Source organism: Ctenopharyngodon idella, chromosome 23 (assembly GCF_019924925.1).
Source record: "Ctenopharyngodon idella isolate HZGC_01 chromosome 23, HZGC01, whole genome shotgun sequence".
NCBI classification, from domain to species: Eukaryota; Metazoa; Chordata; class Actinopteri; order Cypriniformes; family Xenocyprididae; genus Ctenopharyngodon; species Ctenopharyngodon idella.
The window spans coordinates 24,541,180-24,566,805 of NC_067242.1; the positions used below are offsets into that span (position 1 = coordinate 24,541,180).

Here is a 25,626-nt window from a genome sequence, read left to right on the forward strand (position 1 = left end):
CAGCATTACTAAAAGACTATATCTGATTTTTTTGATGACCTGCTTACATCTTCCTTTAAAAGTGACATTCAGGGCTTTTGGTCATGTCTAGTACCCCTTTTCCACCAGGTCCACCATCTGATCTGATTATTAATCCGGCTGTTTACAGTAACCTCGAGATAGACAGAGAGACTAATATTAGCGTAGATGCCATTCTTCTTATGATGTAACAAGTACATTGGGTGCTATAGGAAGTGTTCCTTGTTCCAGTTGACCTAATTAATGCAGCCTAACAATCATTTAAATTATTTGAATAATACAAATTGATAATGTGTTATGTGTATGCCAGGTTAAAGAGATGTGTTTTTAGTCTAGATTTAAACTGACAGAGTGTGTTTGCTTAGGAAACTATTACAGAGTTTGGGTACTAAATAAGAAAGGGATCTACCACCTGCAGTTGATTTTGATATTCTAGGTTTTATCAACTGGCCAGAATTTTGAGTTTGCAATTGATGTGAAGGACTATAATGCGTTAAGAGCTCGCTCAAGTACTGAGGAGCTAAACCATTTAGTGCTTTGTAAGTAATTAGCAAGATTTTAAATTGAATGCAGTATTTAATAAGGAGCCAATGCAGTGTTGACAGAACTGGGCTAATATGGTCATACTTCCTGGTTCTAGTAAGAACTCCAGCTACTGCGTTTTGGACCATCTGGAGTTTGTTTATTAAGCGTGCAGGACAACCACCCAGTAGAGGATTACAATAATCTAGCCTTGAGGTCATGAACGCATGAGCTAACTTTTACATTTGTCATTGAGAGCATATTGTATGTCATAATTTAGACATTTTTAAGATGGAAAAATGTGGTTTTACAGATGTTAGAAATGTGGCTTTCTAATGAAAGATTGGTATCAAAGAGCACACCCAAGTTCCTAACTGACGATGAAGATTTGACAGAGCAGCCATCAAGCGTTAGACAGTATTCTGGGTTATTATGTGCAGAGGTTTTTGGTCCAATAATTAAAACCTGTCTTTTCAGAATTAAGTAGTAGGAAATTACTAGTCATCTAATGTTTTATATCAGCTAGGAGTTAATTTTGTAAATTGATAAGTTTCATTGGGGCACGAAGAAATATAGAGCTGAGTATCATCAGTGTAACTGAAAACTAACGTAATGCTTCCTTAATGATGTCTCCCAACGGTAGCATACAGGGTACACAGCAACAGTCCTAGTACTGAGCCTTGTGGTACTCCATACTGAAATTGTGATCGGTATGGCATCTCTTCATTTGCTGCCATAAACTGGTAACAGTCAGATAAGTATGATTTGAACCATGCCAAAGCAATTCCACTAATGCCAACGTAATTTTCGAGTCTATTCAAAAGAATGTTGTGGTCGATAGTGTCAAATGCAGCACTAAGATCCAGTAACACTAATAGAGAGATACAAGTATTCATCATTCCTCCAGTAGTCAGTAGGAAAGAAACAAGGGTTACATGTAACTGTTGTTCTATGAATTCTGGATGACCTCTAGAGTCCTTTGTCACTCGGAATGTGTGAAACAGGTGAAACTCAGCGCTTGGCCTAATAATTCTAGCAGCATCCGAACATGGTATTCTGTTGTTTACGGAAATGAGGTTACTTAAAGGATTAGTTCACTTTAAAATGAAAATTAGCCCAAGCTTTACTTACCCTCAAGCCATCTTCTTTCTGATGAACACAATCAGAGATATATTAATAAATATCCTGATGCATCCTAGCTTTATAATGGCAGTGAACAGGGTTCATGAGTATGAGCTGAAGAAAGTGCATCCATCCACATCCATCCATCATAAACGTGTACTCCACACGGCTCCGGGGGGTTAATAAATGCCTTCTGAAGCGAAGTGATGCGCTTGTGTAAAAAAAAAAAAAAAATCCATATTTAACAAGTTATGAAGCAAAATATCTGGTTTCCTTTAGAACGCCTTCCGTATTCAACGTATGAACACCACTGTGCACCATAGGTGTGAAATGTGCTAGTTAATAAAAAAAAAGCTATCAGCTACATGTAGAGGGGCCAGTGCGAGATGATACAACAGGACTGATGCATGCTTAACTTTCTTCTTTTAGTGCTTGTTATGGAGACTCCAGGACATACACATCTAAAAGTGCATTGGAATATAATTATAAGCTTAAATACCTTTTTTGATTAAACCTCACAAGGAACACAGAAAAAGGAATATGATGTAAAATATTTTATTTTGTTTTTGTAAATGTTTCTAAATCTGATTCCACAAACTCCAAAACCCACACATTGTATACTTCCAAAAAAAAAAAAAAAAAAAAAAAAAAAGCTTCGTTTTAACATTGGATACTACTATACAGGACAAAGAAAAAGACAAATACTGTTAAATGTCCGAATATTGTACAAGGGGGAAAAATATCCAGAAAACAAATTTTATTACAGCCAGTCATTGAGAAATTATGTACAATTGATTTATCAGAAAATTGAAAAAATACATCATGCCATGTATATTACAAGCTCAGGACTGTTTAAGAATACCAACAATTGCAGTCCACATTAGTTGTGCACATGAAAAACTTCATTTTAAACTGGTCTGCAAAGTGCTACCACCAGGTTTGAGTTATTTCATTATTTCAGTGAGTTTGTGACATCATACCATGATTTTTACTTTTCCACAAACCAACACCAAAAATAAATCTTATTTTATTCTTTAAATGTAAACAAGAAAGAACCATTCTTTACATTTCATTAATGTCTACGCATTGAGTTTTCTGAATGTGAAAGGCATTGAACTTCATCTCTAAAGTTCTAAACGTGAGTCTATGCTGTGGAGCGTTAAGATCAGCTCGTGCTCGATAAGGGGAACTATCAAGTACATTATGGGTGACTTCAAATGGAAATTCACAGCACACACTAATCTGATGAACAGAGTTAAGATGTCAATCACCTCAGCATGATTGGTGCTCGTTTTGACTGCGAAAATATATAAAAATGGCAAAAAAAGCGAAAGTAAGGAAACAGTTCTTCAAGTGGTCAGATCATTTTAGACAATATTGATTCTACATTCTAAATACAACAAAAATACTCTGAATTCTTTCATTTTTACAGATTCTGTACAATTTTATACAATACATATACTCTCAAAATGATATCTTGACATCCTTCTTAAATATTTTTAAATCTTTTTTTTTTTTTTTTTTTTTTTTTGAAAACAAACAAAAGGTCACCCAGACAGCTATGATAAAGTTAAGGTAACATTTGGTCGAGTAATTAAAAATTTCATTTATAGACGGATATTTACACATCATATAAAGTAACATGTTCTGTCCAATCGGCAGGCTTTCCCAGCAGCTCGACTCTCTGCTTTTCCACATCTTTAAAAAATAGCTTCAATCAATAATAAATACAAAAGCCGTCTCTTATTTTACAGAAATCAAACAAAGGAAAAAATAAACTGACTCATGGAATCAAGTATTTAAACGGTATCTTTCTGTTTTAGTGCAAGTTAATAATTCCCTTAGCTTTATCCCTAAGGAAGTCTTCTCAGTACATTCCTTGTTCAGTGGTGTCTACATTTCTGTAACTATATGTGTATATATTTGTGTATATATTTTTCTTTACCCAGAGGACCTGCCTCTTTATATCTAAATAAGGCTGTGGCCAGCACTTTCAAGCCTAAGCCCACCTGAAAATCCTGTTTACCACTCGCCTCGCTCGACATCTGTCGAAGCGCATCGTCTCGTCTCATCTCTCATGCAGGAAAACATACATTTACATTGTCTTTGCAATTCAGAGTTACCAGTGTGCAGCCTGTTTATATTTTAGGTGAAGGTGCTCAATCATAAACTACATCAACTCGTCCGCCACTAAACCAAAACAGACCCCGTGGAGTTGTTTTAACTTTCTGAAAACCAGGCAGTTATGCCTTTAAAACCCCTTACAGTTCTGCGGTCTAAATCGTGCCCTAACATTTGATTTATATATATATATATCAGAATTGAAGTAATAAAATGTTTTCTGGGCCTAAAAAAATAAAAAGGAATGCATATGTTGAATTGTCAATCTTTCCACTGATATCTTTCAATTCATCCATTTCCTGCAGTTAACTGCACCACAGTGACAAGGGATTTTATGCTGATCGTCCTCCAGATCAAACTTGTAGTCGTAACACAACTGAAAAAGAGAAAAATAGGTGAGCAGAATGTTAAACATCAATCTAATTGGGTCAAAAGCAATGTGGAGAACGAATGCCTTTCGGACTGGTGGGATAAACTAGTTTTACCTCTTCGCCTCTCTGGATTCTGCGGTTGGAAGTGATGATGATTTTGTGATCTCTCTCAAAGGTTACAGCCTCAGCAATACAGTTGGGTGCACAGGAGTGGTTGATATACCTGGTGGATAAAAGGATTGTTAGAAACAAATTTAAACTGGGTTAAGCAGGTAAGGGCCGAAACATGCTACGCAAGCTATGCAAGCTTGACTTTGTGCGATGTTGCATTCTGATGAGTGTTAGAAAGCATTTCGTAGCATAACCCAAGTATGCACTGCATTCTCAGTGTTGTTGCAACACAATCTTCTACAATGGTTTTTCTCTTTCAGGTCAACTACTGAGCAAGTTAAAGTTGATATTAAAAGCTGCATGATTGCGCACATTTGTATCTGTGTTTGTGTACTTGTGTAGACTATGTTTCTGGCCTTATTGTCTAAAGCTAACAGTGTTGGCGTTCTTAGAAATTCAAGTTAATTTTCCACCTTGCAGGTCCTCCTGTAATAGTCGCATCAATTACATGCTCACTATCGATGCGAAACATGTAGACTCCACGATTCTGCAAAAAAATAAAAATAAATAAATGAATAAATTGGCCAGCACTTGGACAGAACAAGTGCTTATTCAGCATGACTTTTGATTTTGATTATTCAAATTCAATTTTATTATAATGCATACCTGTGCCTCGTACATCTTCTCTTTCCTGTTTGCCACCTCATTGCGAATGATGGTACCAATGTATTCAATAACCATGGTGTATTTTTCAATGTCCCTAGCAGCGTACAGCCCCAAACCCTGGATTAAAATAATGCAAAAACTCAAATTATTACAGGTTAGAGTCATTTTTAAACAATTAAGCCAAAGTGTATGTTCAGATTTTAATACTAGCTTACTTCTTTCTATGTACTGCATGGTACCAACTGCTTACTGTAATCGAAAAATATTAAGTGAAACTTTAAACATTACATGTTTATCATGTATTGCCTACTGTTTCACTTAACATTTTTTGCTTTAAATAGTAGCATGTACAACAAAATATCGCATTGTACCATGACCTCTTCATGCAGCATGTGAGTGGTGGTCCAGTTATACTGGAAATAAAAATGGTTTTGTATTTTTAATTTAATAATAAAAAATAAAAAAAACGTAATTAAAAAAACAAAAACAAAATAACTTTATTCAACCATATCTAGTGATGGGCGATTTCAAAACACTGCTTCATGAAGCTTCGAAGCTTTACGAATCTTTTGTTTCGAATCAGTGGTTTGGAGCGTGTATCAAACTGCCAAAGTCATGTGATTTCAGTAAACAAGGCTTCGTTATGTCATAAGGGTTTCGAAATTTCAATGGTTCACCGTGACTTTGGAAGTTTGATACGCACTCCAAACCACTGATTCGAAACAAAAGATTCGTAAAGCTTCGAAGCTTCATGAAGCAGTGTTTTGAAATCACCCATCACTAGTTATTGCTGAATAAAGTTATTTTGTTTTTTTTGGCGCACAGAGTATTCTCGTCGCTTCATAACATTAAGGTTGAACCACTGTAGTCACATGAACGGTTTTAAATATGTCTTTAGTAGCTTTCTGTGCATTGAAAGTGTTAATTATCTTGCTGGCAATGGAGGCCTCACTGAGCCATCAGATTTGATCAAAAATATCTTAATTTGTGTTCTGAAGATGAACGAAGGTCTTATGGGTGTGGAACGACATGACGGTGAGTAATTAATGACTCAATTTTTATTTTTGGGTGAACTAAACCTTTAAGTGCATTGTATTATGGGAAACAGCATCTCACAGAGTGTACTCTGTTAAAATATGGCACATTTTGTCAAATGCAATAGGTTATCTGGGTAGTTTATGCCAGTGTTCGGCAACCTATGGCACGCATGCCAACACTGGCAAGTGGAGGGATAATCACTGGCATTTGGACAATAGCTAAACAGGTGTTTGTTTTTAATTTAAAAATTGTCCCTCGAACTTGCATAGAGATGTACATTTTAAGGTAATCATTCCTTAGTCACACAGGCTGTTTTAAGTTAGGAGCTATAAATACTATTAAAGTGTGAGATTTTAACCTGCAGATCCCACAAACCATTTGTGCGACTGCAGGTGTCACTTCTGTGATTATCACTCAGTGTGTCATAAGTTGCCAACCCCTGGTCTATGCTTACAGAATATTTGCATGCCTTGAACATCATATATACGCTGTATACTGCAGAAATATTATAAGTAGATATGTTAGCATGCTATTCCAAACATTGAGCTAATTATGATCTTTTTTACCTGTATCCGTGAACGAGCCAGGTAGACGTTGGACTTCCACTCAGCCTTCATTCGACGGTACTGAGAGGACTTGGAATGGACAAAATGCTTGCTGTATGGGGCGACACCCATCTCAGCCGGGTTCCCAGTGCTCTGCAGGGCCTTAGAGCTACAGCTGGTCAGGGTATGAGGCCTGCATGAGAAACACAAGCATATGTGCTTCATTTAATAACAAACAAACAAACAGGACTGGCTCATATTGGTTCATATTCAGAATGTTTTGATTTTTTTCTTCTTCCAAATATCAGAAAGATATTTATGCTCTTCAGTTCCATGAACTAATTTTTCAATACCTGCATTGCATCTCTTTCGCTGAAGCGGACCAAACGCTCTAGTTAAGAACTAGTCTTTTCTAATCCTATAATGAATTTACAGTGCCACAGCAAAACAAATGAAGATTTGTCTGAGCAGTCGGATTTGATTGTGATGAGTGAAAGAATTATACAAAGACAATAAATAGACAACATGTGTACCCAAACACACAACATGAACCATGTCTGATTCGCAAACAAATGACTGAATGGATTTCAAGTCTTTTTGAACGATGTATTAAAAAGTACCTGACTCATAACCAGAGTTATTGGATTGGTATAAAGCACTGAATCAGTTGAAGCTGTTCTTGACTTCATTGCATTGCTTCACTGCATTTAGTCTTTCTCTTTTCATATTAAAATGGATGCACAATGATTGATAAATCGCCAACATTAAAGGGTTAGTTCACCCAAAAATGAAATTTCTGTCATTAATTACTCACCCTCATGTCGTCCCAAACCCGCAAGACCTTCGTTCATCTTCAGAACACAAATTAAGACATTTTTGATGAAATCCGAAAGTTTTTTTTTTTTATCTCCCAGAGAAAGCAACAAAATTACCACATTCAAGGTCCAGAAAAGTAGTAAGGACATTGTTAAAATAGTTAACGTGGCTACAGTGGTTCAACTTTAATGTTATGAAGGGACGAGAATACTTTTTGTGCGCAAAAACAAAACAATAACGACTATTCAACAATTTCTTCTCTGCCCTGTCATTCTCCTACATTGAAGACACATTGCAGAGCTTCCAGGTTCTACATCAGAGCGCAGACTCAGTATTGGCCGACGCGGTTCACGTGAGCACCACGACGCATGCGTATGATGCTGACGCAGGAACCGGCCAATTCTGAGTCGGCTACTACTTTTCTGGACCTTGAATGTGGTTAATTTCGTTGCTTGCTATGGGAGATTAAAAAACCTTTCCGATTTCATCAAAAATATCTTAATTTGTGTTCTGAAGATAAATGATGGTCTTACGGGTTTGGAACGACGAGGGTAAGTACTTAATGACAGAAATTTCATTTTTGGGTGAACTAACCCTTTAACTAACAGCAAACTGAGCTCATGGGCTAAACCGGGACATGAATGGATGTTCAACTCACAGACCACAGGGAAAGCAGGAAATCCAATACAAACATGGACCAAAAAAAGGTTAAATTATACAGAATACCTTAACACGAACCTCTTGACATGTGTGCAAGCTTTAGGTTCAGAGCGGGCACAACCAGAGGGGTTGATGGCCAAGGGCAGCTGCATCAGTGGGTTACGGCCATAGCGGAACGTGTATTGTTCACATGCTTCCACTCCAGGAAGCTATAAAAACAAAAGATGAATGTTACAACACCAGGAACATTTACAAAAAATAAGAGATAGTATAAATGTCTCAGGCAAACCATTTTTTTGTTTCAGCATCAGCATTTTATAGCATCAAATAAGACATACAAACAAGTCTTCATTAGATTTTATGGCAATTGTGTTTTGTTGCAAAGATTTAGAGAGTCGTCCCACCCAACAAAAGTTGAAATGTAGACATCCATTCACCAATGAGAATTTCAGACATGAATGTCCATGTGCTTTTAGAAATCAAATTTTCAGTATTTCCACTCTATTTTAAACTTATTAGCCTCTTTCCATATCCACAAATACATCTTAAACATTCCTGTCAAATGCAACATCAGAGCATTCTTTACTTGATAAGTTCTTAAAAGCTTGATTTAACTTTCACTTACAGATTCCACAATCCTGGTAACAGCAGATACAGTCAATCCAAATAGGTCCTCTCCTTTCAGGTAAACAGGGAAAAGCTTCAGAGATCCTGTCTCGTTCCTTCTCTCCGCCACAGGCTCCAGAACCTTGTCCCACACACCTGCACCACAACATGAGGAAATTATTATATAATTCCGATACCGTTAGGAAAAAAAAAAAAAAAAAAAAAAACGGAACTGGTTGACAGCGCAATCAAAACTATTGCTTACCTTTTGGTGAGGATCCAGTAAGAACCAAGTCATCGTAACCCTGCTCTACCACACGGATGATAAACTCAGGGTCACTGTCTTTCTCATCGATGGAACACACGTAGTGGCAACGACGATTGCCATGACGCATGCTCCAGTAGATCCGGCTGGCCTCGTAGCCCACAGGAAAAATGGCAGACATAGAATGAAAAGCCTGCATCTGGTGAGGAAGCAGCTGACCAACTGAGTGGAACACCAAGCTGCCCACACGGAAGGTGTGTTCTCTCTCACCCCTCTGGATGATGCTGGCAATCTGCCGTGCCTCATCCCTCTGCACGTAGACCCTACGGAACACGGCAAAGCACCGAAGTTCATGCTCGGTTCCTGCCAGCCCTCCTCCTATTGAGCCGGTTCCTCTGGGTCTGTGCAGGTGGCACAGCATAGTCTTATCTTTGAAGAATGTGCACTGTGCCTTAAGAGCACAAGTAAAATGGTATGCATTAGTGCAACGCAAGCGGTGACAGCCACTCGTGGCACCGATTTGCTGACAGTATGAACAGCGCACTGATAGGCCTCTTCTCAGGGCCAGCTCTACGTTAATGAGAGCTCCAGCCTGGGTCTCGTAGACTTCAGTAGACCACAGGGCACAGTTGAGGTGCACCCATAAATCCAGATCAAGGTTCAGCAGACGGGCCGGCCCGTCAGTGAGCCCGTCACCTTCTTCGTGGCAGAAGCAGCAGCGGCGCAAGTCTTTGGGCATGGGCTCAGGCCTAAGAGACGTCCCCAGTTTCTTCAGTAGTTCGTCAACCTCTTCCTCCCCTGGCAGGTGGTAGTTACCCTTAGGAATCACAATTTGAACACTCCACTTTCTCCAACGTAAAGCCTTCCAGCGCTTGCCTAATGAACACCGAGGGTCATCCAAGCCATTTTGTACCGCTCGTGGCCGAGGCTTAAGCTTCACTGTGACCTTTAGAGTATCAGACTTGCTATCTCCTCTGAGTGTCTCAGAAGTGATGGATGGGAAGGATATTATCGGAGTTGGGGGTGGAGACTGCTTAGGCTGCAGCTGAGCCAAACAGTGCACGTCAAGATCGGATATATTGTTACTGTATTGATGAAACACCTTAGTGGGATTATGCTTATCCTCAGAGTCCGATGGTGGAAGCAAGTTTGGCTGTGAGATCAAGAGAAATCAGAGTTGAGTTGATTGAGTTTGCATTCTTTGGGCAATAAGGCAACTGTTTTCTTTTAAAGAAAATAGCACCAGCAGTAGTTTTAGTTATATTTAAAATACTGATGAGACTGTTTAGTGCACTTCACAGTAAATCTTGATTTAAGATTTAGAATTTATGGCTGTCATTAAAAGAGACACTCCATGTGTAGGTAACATAACTTGGCTTTCTAAATATAACAGCAGATCCGACACTGTCAGCTAATGACTTAAATTTCTGATTTGTTGAGGTTTATACTTACTTTGCCATCTACCAATTTTGTCTGCATGGAGGCTGAATAGAGAACAAAGCAGTTATGGCTGCAGAAGACAAGGCTCCCCTCAGATCCTCCATGGCCCTGTAGAAAGAACATCTGTAAGATCAGGCTCACCCTAGGCTGGAAACAGGGCATGCCATTTCCCATCTACTGCCACAAATTATCATTAGATCGAAGTGCCTCACTGGCAAGACATCAAAGCTTGCATTTGTTGCAAACCTATGCTGATGACATAGGAAATTAGATTTGCATACTATTAAAAGAAAAGGGAGGGGGGTAAGGGTGGGAGACATCAAAGGTGTCCTATGATTTAAATGACCTGAAATGGGCTTAACTGTTTTTGAACTTGGGTATCTTATGCCCTTTAACAAAACGTGCCTCGGAACACACATTCCCTTGGGTAATGTCAGTTAACTATGTGACTGCAGCAGGGCGGATTTTCACTTCCCATCAGGGGCCGGATTATCATAATTGGAGCGCTATTCTGTGCCTCCTTGAGGGGCTTTGAGGGGGTTGCACATTTTCAAGTGCTCTGTGGCCCTCGGCTTCAGCCTTCTTCAGTGCTTTGTCAGAGGATGTAGTCTAGACCCACACAAACTGGTTGAACAAACACTTTAACAGCCCTTAGGGGGTGATATGAGGTATAATGACTCAAGGAATCCATGAGACATTAAAATACATATCCTATAAATGACAGTCATCTGGGAAGGGTAATTTGGGAGTTTCAATTTTACATTTGTGTTGCATACCTGTTTATTTATTGGCAGGTCTTTGGTGGACTTCCGAACCCCATTTCCAAGAACCACCACCCTGCAATGGGAGCACCACTGTGGTTTAGGCCCTGGACTGCTTCCACCCATCTGATAGTCTGGTCTGACCACAACTGAACCTGTAATATAATATCAATCAAACCTTCAAATCATGCGGTTGTCGGAGAACTTCTGACAAATTACATCCACAAAGCTTGTATGTTTTGACAATTTTTGTTGCCCTTTTAAGTGATTAGCATGTACTTTTTTTTTTACAAATTGGTTGAAATAAATTCAACTTGCAATGAAGTAAACAAAGATGTCAAGTGGTTAACCATCACTGTTAAGACTGGCTTTTTCAAAATCATTTTAATCTCAATTAACCTCAATTTTACACAGCTTTTTTAAAACTCAATCTAAACATCTGAAAAAAGTTATGTGTGTTTGAACTTGAAGTAAATTTAATACACATACTGCTTTTGGTAAAATTTTAACATGGGGAACAATTCTCACTTTTAACTAGTTGCTTATTAGCTTGCATATTGGCTGTTTATTAGTTTTTAGTGTTTATTAGGCTGTTTACTTATGCAGAATAAGGTAATATGTGCTTTATGACCATATTCTACATCCCTAATCCTACCCCATACCTAAACTTAAACCCTACAACAACTACCTTACTAACTATAAATGAGCAGTAAATTAGAGTTTGAGGCAAAAGTCGTAGTTAATAGTGAATATGTGTTCCCCATACCTGCTTTTTTATCTAAATAATTTTTATCTAAGCACAAACATTAAGAACATATGAAAGAAAAAATGCAGCAAGGTTTGTTAGTGATGCTTGAAGTCATGAAATCTCTATAAATTCCAAAGAGCACATAAGGGTTAAGCAAATGAATCACATTTATGGTTCACTTCTGACATTAAAATATGAAAATGTATTTGAAATCACAACAGAGCAAATGTATTTGAAACTTATAAATTGAGCACTTCAAGCAACCACCTATGTCTATGTTGGTTTTGTGCTCTGATTTAAAAATACATATGAACATTATTTTGAAAACTGCCAATAAACCCAAAAGATAGTACCTCACAATTGGGGGTCTGTCACTAAACCATTTGAGAAAAACATTAAGTACTTTAAGTTTCTGCAAAATGCAGCCATGAGATATTGACAGTCAAAATCAACAACCACATTTGTTTGCACTAAAAGTCATACTTACCCTCACTGAATGTTTGGTGTGATAGTGGGGCACCTGGTGGTCTGAGGAACCTCATTCCAGGTTGTTGATGGAACAGAACAGTCTGAGGCGGGACCCTAAGTCCACCAAACATGTCTATTGAGCTGCGGTGATCTGGGCCTGGAGAGCGAATCACCTCATAGTTCCCGGGTATGGACACACAAAGCATGTTCGCCAGTGCTGACACCACTCCTTGAATATTCTGGGACACAAGCAGACAGACACAAGGTCAGAGGGGAGATGTAATCATTCTTGCTTTGAAAAAGTCATTACTGATATAGAATGGATAATATAACTTCAGGCAGTCACCTGTGTTGCCACTGGGTTCAGAGTAACAGATACAGACACCAGGTCAGTTCTTAAGCATGTAGAAGGCTGTCCAAATTGTGAAGCAAAAAAATTGCTTGGTGGCTCTGTCTTGACTTCCCACTGCCTTGCATCAGAACCTATAGGCAAAACAGCAAGGTTTTGTTAGTTGACAGTATCCAGCTCTGCTCCAAAAGCTTATGCTGCCCTGTTGCATACTACTACCTACATAGACAGCTACCTTCTATGGCAGGCTATACAAATAGTGCTCCTCTTGTAAAGTACACAGAAGACTTGACTCAAAACTGATTCCAATAGAATTTGTTAACAGCATGTTGATAAGCTAATGATGTGAAACCAGAGACAGCATGCTGCTGAAACGGGAACACTGATATTACAAGGAATGGGAGAAAATGAAATGTGTTCCCAAGATGGCCACAAATTGAACTGACTTGCTTCGAAAGGGACTTTGGTGAAACTCTAATAAGCACAAAAACACATATTACATACCAATATTAAATTAGACTGAACTTTTTAATTTAATATTTTACAGTATTGAATGAATTACATTCTGCAGTTTTATACATGCAATTGTGCTGTTGTACTAAACATCAGCACGGTTAGGATTCAGCCTTAGGCACGAGTTTTCCAGCAGTGATGATATTCAGTACAACAGCATGATATATGAGTGAGATATTGTTTATCATCCAAAGAGAATTTTGTAGTGCATTGTGGGATTTCCTTCTCAGTGAAGCATACATCTACCTTCTGTGGTGGAATGGATGCCTCACCATTATATAAGTGTCACCTTGTTATCTGTTTTCGCTCACCCCGCCACATCTCTAAAACAGCTTTCGCATCAAGTGTGTGCCCAAGATGTCTTAAAATGTTGTCTCAGCTGGCGCCTTACTAGTTTTATTAGTCTCTATCTTTATCTGTTTAGATTACCTTTACAATCCAGTATGGGAATGACTGGAGAGACAGCAGGGGATGGTGGCTCCTCTTTAACTCTGGACAGATCTGGATAACGGCTGATCTCCATGCCAACCACGCTCTCAGGAGAAGATGATGGGACAAAACTATCTGGAGTGTCCCTGTCCACACAATGCTCCTGACCCCTATTAAAGACACACAGAACCACACACATATTGATCTAAAACAAGACTTTATGGTCAACAATAGGAAGTCTCAGAGTCAGAGAGCTGAACTATGGATCAGTGATTTAATGCATATTGCAGACAAAAATGTGTCAAGAGCTGTCTAAGTGGGGGTTCTAGGCCAGAATAAACTACGTTATGGACTAGGATTTTTGTTAATGGACAAAAGATATGAGACTAAAAAAGAAAAATTCGCAAAAAGCACTGAAAACCTACCGAAGTTCCTCCTGGTTGTTGTGGGGTGGAGTGGGAAGTGAAGCAGGAACATCAACAGTTTTTGGGCCCTGAGTGATGGTGTGTCCCAGCAGGTCATCTTCAGCTTTGAATGAAGCAGTGAGCTGCTTCTGACCCAAACTTTTAGAAACTAGAGAGATGTAATCACAAACAAATAATGTTAAGCAAAGAGGATTTTTTTTTTTTTACTCGGGGGAGCTAATGTATAAGGAAAATACCTACACTGCTATTTGACATGACATGTATGATTTGAAATATTTCATATTTTCTTGTATATGATGAACTATAATAAGCAATTTACAGGTAAGTTGTGAGCCAAGACTTTGTATGCTCATTAACTTTTAACTATTTGAGTTTTCAATGTTGTTCCCTAATGTATGTGTATGGGTTTACATTTTTTTTTCCCCAGTGAAAAAAAGTTTGCTTAACCTTCAGAACATGTCGGTCAACCTGAAGTCAGCCCGAGGTTACATTCATGTAAGCTGTTTTATTGCCTATTCTGTCTACATGTGTTTTAAAATGATGTGTTTGAAATTGACATTGCTGTTAAGATCACACCAAACAGTAAATAAATTACAATTTAGAAAGTGATCTAAATATAAATCTCATCTCTGTACATTCTGTACAGGGCTGTACATTCAACTTACTAAACTTTTTATCTAAATGATAAACTGTGCATACATTATTTCAAACGGTTTATATTCTCATGCTTACCCATAATTTCGGCCTTTTTGGCCAGTTCCTCTGCAGTGGCAAAGCCGTTCAACAGCTTCTGCCTGGCAACAGGTGGCGGTGTGGGGGGCAGTGAGGCAGGAGGTGTTGGAGGATTGCTAAGATTGTTCTGCTACAAGCCCAAACAAACAAAAAAACTTTCTTTTTTTTTATTTTTTTTTTTACATAATTATAATAAAGCAAAGGAAGTAAAGGACGTAAAAGCCAAACCTTATAGATGAGTTGCGAGTAGTAATCAGATACTCCATCCAGTGATGCACTTCCAAAAGATCCAGAGAGCCTGTTCTCTCCGCTCAACTGCCCACTGCCATAAGGGGGGAAATGTGCAAAGTTTACCCCAATCAAAGGCTCCATCAGTGGCAGCATAGACAGCTGCTGTAAGGATAAGAGTGGACACAAGTTGAGTGAAACAATACAATACATGGACATGATGTCCGCAACCAATTCAGTCATAAGCCTCACTAAAGTTTTAAATGGGTTCTACAATAAATACAATAAATGATGATGCCAGCACTGTAGATAATCTCTAAATTAAATTACCTCTAGAGATGACTATAATAATAGATACAGTGCTCAATGTAAATGAGTACCACCCCCTTTGAAAAGTAACATTTTAAACAATATCTCAATGAACACAAAAACAATTTCCAAGACTAAGTTTAATATAACATCTGTTTAACTTATAACATGAAAGTAAGGTTAATATAACTTAGATTACACATTTTTCAGTTTTACTCAAATTAGGGTGATGCAAAAATGAGTACACCCCACAACAAAAACTACTACATCTAGTACTTTGTATGGCCTCCATGATTTTTAATGACAGCACCAAGTCTTCTAGGCATGGAATGAACAAGTTGGTGACATTTTGCAACATCCATCTTTTTCCATTCTTCAAGAATGACCTCTTTTAGAGACTGGATGCTGGGTGAAGAGTGATGCTCAACTTGTCTCTTCAGAATTCCCCATAGGTGTTCGATTGGGTTCAGATCAGGAGGTGTTAACTTCCGTGGACGACCTGGACGTCTCTGTGAGATGGTTGCAGTTCCATCTTTTTTAAATTTTTGTACCACTTTTGCTACAGTATTCTGACTGATAATTAAAGCTTTGCTGATCTTCTTGTAGCCTTCACCTTTCTGGTGTAAAGAAATTATTTTCTTTCTCAGGTCTTGTGACATTTCTCTTCCATGTGGTGCCATTGCTGACAGCATGAAATGGGAAGGGGGTTTAACACCCTTTTATAGTCTATAGTTTTAACTGTCTGCTGGACACCTGTGTAATGAATAATTAGACTCACCTGTGGTTGAATTCTTGTTAAATTTAGCTTTGCTCCAGAGACTTTCAGTGGGGTGTACTCATTTTTGCATCACCCTAATTTGAGTAAAACTGAAAAATTCGTTTATACTGTGTTTGATATAATTTGATATGTAATCATTCAAACTTCCTCTCTTCTGTTTGTCCTGTGTAGTACAACCAGGTGATTGTCATTAGACTAATTAATTGCTGCTCAAAATGAACTCTCAATGTGTTTGTTACTCACACCCTGACGAAGGCAATACCAGCCGCAACGCGTAGGTGTGCAGTCTGTACGTGTCACCTATTTTTAAAATTTAGCCAAGATGAAATAAAGGCTTTTTAAAATACTTTTTTTACATGATTCGAGTGCCTTGGATTATCCATAAGTTTACAAGCTGAAAAATTTGTTCTCTAAGTTATATTATTAACCTTACTTTCATGTTATAAGTTAAACAGATGTTATATAAAACTTAGTCTTGTGGAAATTGTTTTTGTGTTTTTTCAAAGGGGGTGTACTCATTTACGCTGAGCACTGTAAGTCTACACATCAGATGTACTGTATACACCTCAATTATAATTGTACACTGTGCCTTTTACTATACATTGTAGGTCAACAAAAGTGCACTTCATAATGATTATCATAATGATGCACTGTATATTTTTGGTTATATAGTAGTGGGTGTTTACCTGCTTCAGCTGAGTCATCAGTGTGTCTGTGTTGGTGTACACTGCCTGTCTCTCTTCATCGTCCTTCTTCCTCTTTTTCCAGCGTGACGGCGGTTTCTCAGCTCCATTCTTTGGTGTCCGCTTGTTGCGCTGTTTTCTCTTGCATTGCTCTGGCACTGAAGGCTCTAGATCTGGATTCCCTGTCAAATGGCTGTTCATGCCACTCTGTAGACGATAAACAACTTTTTCAGCTCCAAGAACAAAAGACAGAACATGACTAGCTTATAAACAAACATCTACCTTCAACAACTTCACAATTCTGTATTTTGCAAATGCTACTTTCTTGACATCTTACATTACAGTAAATAAACAAGCATTCTTGTATGTCATGAAGTGTTGGATGTTAAATTCAAAGCTGGCCAGATTATTTAATCTGCAATTTAATTCCTATAAACATTTTGGAAAAAGTGCAAATGAATTATTGGATCATGAATAGGTGATTAAAGATCTTTAACATATTTAAATATCCCATCACTTATAAAAGTGTTTACATGTTCAAGATCATGATTCTTCACTCTGGTTGTCTAGGGAGGTAGCCATAGAGCTCTTACCAAAGAATCTGTGCTGTCCAGTCTTAAAGAGCCTTTACTGTCGGTCAGGCCCTCTTCCTCTGATCGTATACTGTCATTGGACATCTGATGTATAAGAGGAGCTGAAGAAGGAGGAGGGGTGCTCTTGTTCTTCAGAAGGTGTTTGAGCAACTCATTCCCAGTGTCCCCTTTAGTGCTCTGAACAGGACTTTGGGATTCTGGGCCAGAGATGATCTCATTGCCCTCTTCTGTCTTTACTATACCGGTTCCTCTTGCACTATGGCCAATCATTGCTTCTCCATCAGACTTCTGGCACACACTGGCTTCTAACTTTTCCAGCTTGATATCATGGAGGAGGCCTCGCTCTGCCTCTGAGCCCACACTGGACTGTCGCCCTAGCGGAGTACCTCCAGAGAGCGGGATATCCAGCTCTGAGGATGGTGGCAGGCCAGTCATAGAGCCTAGTGGGTTGGAAAACTCTGAAGCGTCCTGGTCTCCCATGATGGCAACACTGCGTGTTGGTGTGGATGAGGTGTCTGATACACACGGCGTAAGTGGGGCAGTGATGTCAGAGTGAGGTGTAGAAGGAGTTTTTACTGAATCTGCATCATCATCTCGTTTCTTCTTTCTACTCCTTTTCTTTTTGCCCTTCTCCTCAGGGATGATGTTAGAGTAGAGCTGGATAAGGGACTGCCCTGAACCAGGGAAATTAGGAGGTAAGGGGGTTGTGGAATCCATACCAAATGTTTCTGCTCCACCATGGGGTGGCATTCCAAGCCCTCCAAAGCCAGGTGGACGTGGTTGACCTGAGGAGAAACCATGCATCATGGGGTTCTTAGGCTGAAAATTAGGACTCATATCTGGGCCAAAGGAGCCATTCCCAGGCATAGGCCTGCGCTCACCACCTTGCAAAAATGCTGGACCTGGACTTACAAAATCTAATGGTATATTTCCTTGCTGAGGGAACACTGGGCCAATTTGCTGTTGTTGTTGTTGAGGCCTGGGTGTCTGCATGAACTCCTGTGACAGGTCAGAATTATAGAAGGGCATCTGAGCAAGGCCATCCCCGTTGTTGTCATGGCCAAGCCCCAAGCCCTGCTGCTCCAGCTCTAGCCTCTGCAATGCCCTTTGTCTCTCCACTTCCTGCATGAGCTGTACCCGCTGTTTCTCCTGCTGCTCTCGAAGGCGCTCTCGACGCTCCCGCTCCTGGAAGCCTTCACTAAATGGATTATTATCATCAAACTTCACATGAGGGGCACTACTACTGGCTCCTCCACCATTACCTCCAGCTACAGTGCCAGGCTGCCCAGGTTTACCTCCTGGAACCATAGGCGAAGGTGGCTGTGCCTGGAGAGGCTGGGCAGGGTTAGGTAGTGGCATTTGAGGGGGCAAGTGAGGTGGCATCCTGGGTCCACCCATTGGTCCAGTAGCACCAGGATGCCAATTTGGCACACTGGGCATGCGAGTAGGCTTACCAAAGTGCGGTTGTTGCATGGGCAACATAGGACCCATCATAGGCTGGCCAATAGGGGGTCCAACAGGCATCACTCCAGGGGGCTGTCCTTGCATTCCTGGTGGCTGTCCTTGCATTCCTGGCATGACCTTCATTGCACCCATCACACCAGGTTGGAGGCACTGTTGCTGTTGTTGCTGCTTAACACGATATTCCTCGATGAGCTCAGCATGTTCTTTCTGTTGCTTCCGTATCTGAGAAATAATACAGGGAAAAATGTGTGTGAAGAAGAGATATAATCCTGTTTATATAAATCTGAAAAATGTTGGCTGAATAACAGTAGGTTAGTGATAATGTCAGAGAATAAATCAGGAACTGAGCTCCTCTGAGGCCCCAGACGCACTGACGTCCGGAAAGGTCACAGCGGTTAAAAATAATTAGGAGGACAAATCATCTTAGACATAGGTCTCTAGAATAGGGTTCTTTAACATGGGGTTCATGACCCCTAGGGGATGCGAATCTAACATATTTTCAGAATATTGATGTTAGTTACACAGGCTTTTTTAAAATTGCTTTAGTTAAACTGCTTATCCTTTGTTTCATGTGTTAGAGATTCCATGAATGAGAACTGTCTGTAAACAGATGCACACAAATTTGTCCAAAAAATTTATATGATCTAGAATGAGAATACCCCCCACATAGCTGTGACTGAAACTAAATACCGCTTAAAAAAAAAAACCCAAAACAAAACATAAGGGATTGGTCCAGCGATATTTTCTATAAAAGTCTAGGAGTGACAGTGAAAATAAAATGAAGGAATAAGTTATCAATAGGGCTGGGACAATACATCGATTCTCGATACAAAGAATCTGGAGCGATTCTGATATTCTCCGACGTATCACGATTCTGAGCTTACTTTTTAACAGCAGATGGCACTACGTGCTTTAGAAACACCCATACTCTGCTTGCTTCCAGTTCCTTTACACACACCACTTAAACCTAAAATAATCATTCGAAAAGTTTGAAAAGGTTGAAGTGAATTACAAGGGAAGCTTTACGAATCTTTTGTTTCGAATTAGTGGTTGAGCGTATATCAAACTGCCAAAAGTCACCTGATTTCAGTAAACGAGGCTTTGTTACGTCAAAGTGTTTTGAAAATTCAATGGTTCACGTGACTTTGGCAGTGCTCCGAACCACTGATTCCAAACAAAAGATTCATAAAGCTTCGAAGCTTCATGAAGCACTGTTTAGTTCAGCGACGAGTGCTAGATATTGTTGAATAAAGTCGTTATTTCGTTTTTTTGGAGCACAAAAAGTATTCTCGTCACTTCATAACATTAAGGTTGAACCATTATAGTCAGATGAACTGTTTTAAATATATTTTTAGTACCTTTCTGGGTGTTTGAAAGTCTAAGTTAACTTGCTCTCAATGCAGGCCTCACGAGCCATCGGATTTTATCAAACATATCTTAATTTGTGTTCCGAAGATGAACGAAGGTCTTACGGGTGTGGAACGACATGAGGGTGAGTAATTAAAGACAGAATTTTCATTTTTGGGTGAACTAACCCTTTAACTGCACTTTAATAGGCTATATCAGGCAGTGAAAACATGCACCATAAATGTGTGCACACAGCAGTCTAACCTACAGTACTAGGCTACATCACGAAGTGTATGCATAGACTTTCTAGGTGTGTTTTTGGTTGTTTTTTCCAAAGTGAGGGACAAAATCGATGAATGCAATCTTCCTAAGGTTTAGGCCCGGACCGCCATAAAAATTCCTTAGGACCTTTTGGATGCAGTAGTGGTGGCTGAAACAGAGGCCACAAAAATCCATCCAAATCCATTCATTATTATGTTTGGAAACCATAAACTGGAAACCGTAAAGTACAATACATCAATTTCATAATTATTCAGAGAAATAAGTATTTTCAGTGACAACTATTTGTAGTGCAACATCTTACACAAATGAAGCTGTTAACATACAAATGAATACATGCATGACATGCATGAGTTTTTCCATCATGTTTTTTTTCCATCATGTTTCAGAACATTGCCAATGGTATTCTGGTGGTGGTCTGGGAAATGAGTAATGCACTGGTAAAACTTTAAAGACACTGTTTTTACCATGTGCTAGATTAGGCAAATGAGTTCCACAAGGGGAAAGAAGGGTGGGCCACTGTGTGTGCCACCTCAAATGCCAGCACCCAATCATAGCACTAGAATGGAATAGGGCCAAATTGCAGTCTCCCTCTCATCGGAAAGGGATAAATGTACCCTTTAAACAGACACTCCTTGTTCTGAGTCTCTGGCCCACCCAAAGAGACATTAACAGATACAAAGTTCTGAGTCTCTGTCCTGAGTGGTGTGAAGCAATAGCAGATACAACATTCTGATTCTTGGGCCGTCAAGTGAGACACTGACAAATAAAAAGTTGAGTCTCCAGTCTGAGTGGTACAACCAAATTCTGAGTCTCTGGCCTGTGAAGGAAGAGACAGCAACAGGTTCCATGCTCTGACTCTACAGCTTGTGAGGAAGCAACAGATACGACCACATTCTGAGTCTGTAGGGAAAGACACAGACACACAACATCCAGAGTCTTCATCCAGCGAGACAATAACAAATACAGCATGTCTCGAGTCTCCATGCCAGAGAAACAAAAGCGTATTGACCAACCTTCACTGCAAGGGACCTTCGGTCCAGATGGTTAAGGAACTTCTGCACCTACTTCAGGGCCTCATCTGCGTGTTCAAGATATTAGAACCCTTTTGGTGCTCCAGGAGATCCACATCCCACAACGCTTTATGTTCAAGGTTGTTTAAAAGGATTTCAGTTCCTTTCCTCACTACATTGTTATCCAGCACAACCGGTGGAAGAAGTTGCCGCCACTGGACTCACTCGACCACATGGAACGTAAATATCACTGCACCAAATCTCTTTCCTGGCACTGTTGTATATTATTAGTATATGGTTTTCTAATTTACGTTTGGTGTTATATAGCTGATGCCAGTTAATAGCAAATAATCTTACATTTATTTGTTTGATGTATAATAAGATTATTAACCTTATTAATTTTCTGAGAAACAACAGTTTATCTTTCCCTGTAACTCTGCCATAGCAACATTCAAGTTAATCACATAGATTTTATGCATCTTATGCATTTTATATCTTTATCGTTCATGGTATTCATTTAGTAGTTGTGTTAATTACTCATTTAACTTTTTGGTGATAAAATCTGTATTACTACATTTTGCTTTTCTTGTGATGATAATACAGTAAGATGCTCTACAAGTTAGCCAATATCTTACAACTCCTTACGATTGGTCAGCTAATTTACATAATTTTTATTTGTTCAACAATGTTTGATTGTTCTTTACTGTCAAGGTGAGACTCCTTGACAGTTGCCTGACAATTAAAGAAGGAAAGAGTCATATGACACTTCCCACACACACCTTAGGTGACGTGTGGCTAAAACACAAAACATATTTTGGTGCCATGTCTGAGAACCTACACAACACTGTGCCTCATCTTCTCTGTTTAAATGTGTAATGAAAATCTACAGAAACTTTATGCTTTAATAAACTTGAGTAAAAAGTTGATTGGTTTCCCCCACAAGTGAACTGCCCAATGTCATTTTTAACTCGATTGACAAATGGATAAAGAATAGCATTTAGCAAAATGACAAAGTAAGCAACTGGCAAATGGACAAAAAAAGCAATTAAGTTTTACCACAATTTAAAACATTACTTATGTTGGCTTAAACTATTTGGGAGGATGATTTTATAGTTATCCTCTTTTAAATAACTATTACCTGTTCCAGTTGCTTTTGAACCACACTTTGCTGTTCAGTCACATGTTTCAGCTGTTCTGCGTCCTCTTCTGGGAACTCCCGTCCAGCTTTTTTTGCAGTCCGCTGTTTTGCAGAGAGGGCCTTTTTAGATTTCCTATGGGCACCAATCTGGTCCTCTAAAAACTTCTGCTGCATTTGAAGAAGCTGTTGAGTTTCCTGAAGCCACTCCTCATATTGTTTTCTTTGAGAATCATCTGGAAAATAAAAAAATATTTATGAGATATCCAGCCTCAATTGATTTATTTTTACAGTGATTACAATGATAAAATAACACTTAATGGTCAACAACTCATTGGTAACTACTGACACGAGAGAGAGAGAGAGAGAGAGAGAGAGAGAGAGAGAGAGAGAGAGAGAGAGAGAGAGAGAACAAACAAACAAACAAACAAACAAAAACAACTTACTGACAAACCCTGGTCCAAAGTTAGGGGGATTGGGTCTGGCAATCTGTGGTGGCAACTTTCCATCCTAAAAGTAAATAATTGTATATGCCATTAGAACAGGTTTAATGCTGGTGAGAAAAGGTAATACGACTAAATAAACCTGTAGACATACCAAAAAATGTTGTGAAAAACCAGCTGTATCTGGGCCATGTGATCCTGGAATCTGTTGCATTCTGCCACAAAGGAAAGCATGGAGAGTACTCAACACAAGTAAATGTATCATTGACCATTAAAAATGTACCACTGAAAACTGCATGTGGTCATGTTTAGATATAAGTAAAGAATTTGGCCAATTAAGTTAATAAAAAAGCTTTTTTGTAATGCTGCAGTAATTGTTCAAAGGAGACAATTTACATAGAAAAAAGTGTTTACCTGTTCATAACCATGGGTGTCATACCCATACTGTTCTGTACCATCACTTTGTTGATCCCCTTTAGAGCAACCATCTTTGCCTTCATGATTGGGTCAGTAATTGCATCAAAGTCTACAAAGTAATATAAATCACCACATAAATTACAGGATTGTGATTTGTATATCACATTTATATTCACATTTCAAGTATTTTTTTACTGGAGTAAAAAAATAAATAAATAATACTATTATACATAAATATTTAGCCTAAATTCTAAATATTTAATATTTAGGATATGCTTATTCAGCAATTGTACAATAACTGCGCATATAGGACTGCAAGATAAGAGCTTCATCCACTCAAGATTAATCCACTTTATTAATGTACAGGTACAAAAACCTCAATTAGTCTATCAATTAGTCTAAGTGGAGCTTAGGCTTACCGATGTTAGGGAAAAAAGGGTCATTTGACCGTTGCCGAATCATGGCCTGCATCTGCCTTTGCTGTTGTTGCTCCTGTCTCTCTTGATCCAGCAGATCTTGAAGAAGAAGTGGCTGCTCATCTAACAGAAGAGGTCTGTTCTGTTGACTCTGTTGCACTTGAGACCCCTGTTGCCCTGTGGCCCCAGGATTGAACATGCCCTGTTGAGTTTGTGGGTTTAAGGAATGTGGAACAGGCTGCTGACCGCCAACTAAAGGCAGGTTCAGATCCACTTGTTGTCCTTGTGAAGATCCAAACCCTTGAATTGGTACCTGCTGGTTCCCAGACTGCATCAAATTTGGGTTACCTAAAATTGCCCCTTGGGTTAGAGGTGGATCTACCCTGTGCCCCATTGTTACTCCAGGGTTCATCCCGTGATCTTGGGGTTGTCCTTGCAGCATCACCATACTCATGTTTGAGCCAAGATTAGTGTGGGCATCAGCGTCACACGAGACAGGAGAAATTATGGATTCACTCTTAGTTTCATCTAGTTTTTCCTTGATCAACAGGCTTGACAACACTGGGGCAGATCCAGGTTGTACATCTGCACAAGACTCCTCAAAAAGAACAGATACATCTTGACCACTTTTACTGCTCATAGGTTGATGCTCATCCACTGAGGTTCCAAGACCTTGTCTCTCAGTTTTGATAGTTCTTTCAGACTGAGAATCCAGGATCTCTTTTGACAGACTCTTTTCTAGTTTGACATTACTAGGACCTTGTATGGCCTCTGATTTAGGCTGAGCTGAGGACATACCTTCGCATCTGGAATTTCTTTTTTCAGACAAAGCCTTCTGAAGATCTGAGGTATCCCCATGGTCATCTTCTATGTGATCACTCAGATCCAGTTCTTCATTAAACATATCTTTTTTGTCTCCAAGGTTCTCAGGATCTGCATAAGCAATAAGATCAAACTTTCCAGATTCCAGAAGATCATCAAGATGAAGGTCATTTGTTTCCAGGTCTAAATCTTTGCCATCATCTGCATCAAGGTTTAGGTTGTCCAGGTCCTCGTCAACCAAGTCTTTGACCTCCACATCATCAAGGTCCTTCACAGCAGAGTCATCTGTTTCTAGCTTCTCAACACCATCACTACATGGCAATGGAATTTCCTCTGTTGGACCAGAGGTTGTGACAGGGAGTAGTGCAGATTCGCTGGGAGTAACTGAATCACTACTGACCGAATGGCTAAGTGGTGCTGCCAATGTAGTCTGTTGTGGAACTGTATTTGTATGGTGATGAAGATTATCCATATTAGTTGAAGTCTGCATGTGACTGACTGATCCTTGTCGTGACATGCCCAACAACGGATCCACAATTCTGGGACCTTGGTTTCCAGTAAAGGCCATATTTTGGCCTCCCATGAAGCCATGAGGGGGTCTCTGAGGATGATTAGGATGATCCAAAGCATTAAGTGGCCCAAAAGGTAGTCTGACTCTGTTCTCTGGAGCCCTGTGACAAAGTTCAATAAATGGTTGACCCATTATATTATGTTGTTGCATTGGAAGGCCACGTGGTGGAAAATGCTGGGGAAGGCCCATTTGATGATTATTGCCTATTGGCCTGACAATGTCAACAGAAAGAGGTCGTCTCATATGTGGTGGAATATTGTCAACCATTGGTCCACCTTGTATCTGGTGAGCGGGCCTGAGGAACTGTTCTTGGTTTGGAGCTCCAGGAGGAAATCCAAATCTGGAAGGAATTAGGTTTCAAGAGAACTTGAGCATGAAATTAATTACTAGTTTGACATAATT

The 25,626-nt window shown here is 39.4% G+C and overlaps 1 protein-coding gene across 10 annotated transcripts in view; it reads right to left on the reverse strand.

The window, feature by feature from the left end:
• Positions 1-2,201: 2,201 nt before the first annotated feature.
• Positions 2,202-25,626, reverse strand: part of kmt2ca (lysine (K)-specific methyltransferase 2Ca) — a 151,719-nt gene continuing 128,294 nt past the window's right edge. For 4 of the 10 annotated variants that reach the window (XM_051883025.1, XM_051883019.1, XM_051883026.1 and 1 more), the window contains 23 exons: positions 23,835-25,564; positions 23,413-23,524; positions 23,153-23,213; positions 23,002-23,065; positions 22,559-22,791; positions 17,318-19,003; positions 16,728-16,931; positions 14,955-15,119; positions 14,727-14,856; positions 13,995-14,142; positions 13,570-13,739; positions 12,625-12,761; positions 12,298-12,517; positions 11,078-11,217; positions 10,314-10,409; positions 8,862-10,014; positions 8,616-8,752; positions 8,057-8,199; positions 6,536-6,707; positions 4,932-5,048; positions 4,739-4,812; positions 4,269-4,377; positions 2,202-4,159 (listed from right to left, as the gene is read on the reverse strand). In XM_051883025.1, the coding sequence (XP_051738985.1) occupies positions 4,067-4,159; positions 4,269-4,377; positions 4,739-4,812; positions 4,932-5,048; positions 6,536-6,707; positions 8,057-8,199; positions 8,616-8,752; positions 8,862-10,014; positions 10,314-10,409; positions 11,078-11,217; positions 12,298-12,517; positions 12,625-12,761; positions 13,570-13,739; positions 13,995-14,142; positions 14,727-14,856; positions 14,955-15,119; positions 16,728-16,931; positions 17,318-19,003; positions 22,559-22,791; positions 23,002-23,065; positions 23,153-23,213; positions 23,413-23,524; positions 23,835-25,564 (7,294 nt within the window). In that variant the 3' untranslated portion in view covers positions 2,202-4,066. The remainder of the gene's footprint in view (positions 4,160-4,268; positions 4,378-4,738; positions 4,813-4,931; positions 5,049-6,535; positions 6,708-8,056; positions 8,200-8,615; positions 8,753-8,861; positions 10,015-10,313; positions 10,410-11,077; positions 11,218-12,297; positions 12,518-12,624; positions 12,762-13,569; positions 13,740-13,994; positions 14,143-14,726; positions 14,857-14,954; positions 15,120-16,727; positions 16,932-17,317; positions 19,004-22,558; positions 22,792-23,001; positions 23,066-23,152; positions 23,214-23,412; positions 23,525-23,834; positions 25,565-25,626) is intronic. The other 6 variants (XM_051883022.1, XM_051883028.1, XM_051883020.1 and 3 more) reach the window with 6 other exon arrangements.